Below are 2,560 nucleotides of genomic sequence, written 5' to 3'. Positions count from 1 at the left end.
CGTACTTATTATCTTTAAGGTACTTCACTACACCGATACTTATACTTTTTAAGACACTACGTCACAAGATGACGATTTAAATGTTTTGTTAAACTGTTTGTATCAATCGATTCAGATGCATATCGTCATAGCTCACTGGTTAAAGTATCAGGCTTGTGAACCGCAGTTCATGAGTTCGAACCCACCTTGGGCTTTTGTTTATGTTTACTGAATGACATTTTTGAAAATATCATTTTTTTTTAATCTAAATTGGTCATTTTTTTGGCCTATATGACATAAATACTTCTTATCCATCATGGTTTCTATCATAATCAAGTAATTTTCTGCTGATTTGAGAAACTATTTCAAGGTGTAGTGAGGCACCTTTAAAGAAGAAAACTTCAATCTCATTGATATTGTACTAAATACATGTACCAATAACTTGATATTTTCTTATTTTATTTTTGAAGTCTTGACCAAGATTTTTTTTTCAGTCCTTGATCCTTGTCATATTGCTATTTATTAGGTTAATAAATACATATTGCATTTTCCAAAAATAGCCAAATATATTTGTACACGGTACGGATTTGGGGATGATAGCACTCAACAGAAAGGTTAACCTGTAAGCTTTTATTTTTAGTATATTCATAAACAGCCATCCAAAATATGGGCTCTTTGCGACCAATGAACGTTATTGGATAATAGATGGACGAAGGTGACATTTACTGGAAAGACCCCCTATTTAAGACGAGCAATTGATTAGATCCTTAGCAGATAGTTGGAGCTTTCGGATAACTGAAAGGCCAGCCTACTAAAAACCACCATGTATAAGTTGTGCGCAATTGTGGGACTACTTTTTGTACTTGAAGCATGTCTTGCTCGCCCGGGTAAGTATTCTTGTCCTTTAGTTCTTTTTTTTTATTCTTTATTTTATTATGACTTTTATTTTATTACAGAAGAAAGGGGTTTATTTTTTATAACTTCTTTTTATCTTCTCTATAAGTTTCGTTTCCATAAAAATCTATAGCAAGTCGGGGAAATTATTTAGCAAAAATCACAGATATTACCAATTTGTTTAAATTTCATAATTTTAATATTAGATATACATCTCTTAAATATATCTTGAAGAAAGCTTTTTCGTAGTGTGTAATAACTTTACAAAATAATAAAAAATAATTCAAGACAATAATGATATTGATAATTATAATTTTCATTAACAACACAGGCTCGGCACCCGAGCGTCGAGGCCCCCCAGCAAGACGAGGTGGCCCTCCCCCACCACCACCACCCGCTAGGCGTGGTGGACCACCACCGCCACCTGCTAAGGTACAGCCACCACCCCCACCACCCCGCAGGAGGGCCCCACCACCACCACCACGCCGTAGACCACCACCACCCCCAAGAGGTAAGTGACCAGCATTTTTAGACTTGCGCATTTAAAACTCTTACCAATTGTTCTTTATGGATAATAATGTATAGCTGAATTTTTACTTCCAAATAAATTAGTATGCTTATTTCATGAAATACTAGCAGTGCAAATAAAGGAGGAAAATATCCTTTTAACCCAGCACTCCCAAATATAATAAAATTTGCAATTATCATACAATGTAAATTTTTGAGTAGATTTAAACTTTTGGTTTTAACAGTGTATGATAACTACCAATACTACTACGGTACCTCACCCCCATCATACTTCTATGCCGATGACTGCGACTGTAACAAGGGTGACTGTCCACCGGGCACAACTTACCAGGGCTCATGTGGCGATGACATGAACTACTGTTGTTAATCCATCCACATTTTCTCAGGTACATAATTTTCTCAGGTATATCATTTTCTAAGAAAAGGGAATTCGGTGATCGACCTACGTTAAAAGAAAAAAAGATATTCTAAAGTTAATTGTATTTTAATTATTTTTTGTTCCAAAAATTCATTATTCAAAATTATTGGGCGTTGTGGATATAATTGTTAATTTCTTTGAAGAAGAAATTAATTGATAAGAACAGCACTCGATACTTGGAATTACACACGTAAATTAATTTTTTAAAAAATAAAAACTCGCTAAATCATATTTTATATTTATTTAACAGGCTAGAACAATCAGTCCAGAGGAGGTTTTATGAGAAGAATTAAACCAATTCCGTGATATTCCAGTTATGTTCATGGGTGAAAATGTTTATTTACAATATTTGTTCCTGCGTAAAGCAGGAAAAATTTTTTTTTAAGATAAATGAAATAAAAATCATTTTTCGATATCTTTTGTGTTCATTTCTTTAACAAATTGGGGAGTCAGTTGCCAATGAATCAAGTTTTTAGTTTCTTTTGTTTTAAATGCACAAGTTGCTTTGTGAGTAAACTTCAGAATCAGTCTGCATGGCAAATTCCTGACTTGTTTAATTTATACACACGCGAACTAATTTAAAATATAGATATGTAAATGTTAAATAATCAGTACATAGATGTTTGATTTCGTTTGTGCGTTTGATGTTTTGCTACTATTTGTATACATGTTGCCTCATAGTAAACGTGATAAAGCGTTACGAATTTGCTTAAAAGACAGAAACAATATCAGAAAAAAAGA

At 33.3% G+C, this 2,560-nt stretch overlaps 1 protein-coding gene across 1 annotated transcript; it reads left to right on the top strand.

Annotated features, from left to right (window-relative positions):
• The first annotated feature begins 708 nt into the window (after positions 1-708).
• LOC128189573 (uncharacterized) lies at positions 709-2,234 on the top strand. The gene is made up of 4 exons (XM_052861232.1): positions 709-866; positions 1,205-1,384; positions 1,626-1,787; positions 2,070-2,234. Exons 1-3 carry the CDS (start codon positions 803-805, stop codon positions 1,766-1,768), a joined length of 387 nt encoding a protein of 128 aa, XP_052717192.1. The 5' UTR covers positions 709-802; the 3' UTR covers positions 1,769-1,787; positions 2,070-2,234.
• Positions 2,235-2,560: the final 326 nt, after the last annotated feature.

Source organism: Crassostrea angulata, chromosome 6 (genome assembly GCF_025612915.1).
Source record: "Crassostrea angulata isolate pt1a10 chromosome 6, ASM2561291v2, whole genome shotgun sequence".
Classification (NCBI taxonomy): domain Eukaryota; kingdom Metazoa; phylum Mollusca; class Bivalvia; order Ostreida; family Ostreidae; genus Magallana; species Magallana angulata.
This window is presented reverse-complemented; position numbering and strand designations above follow the sequence as displayed.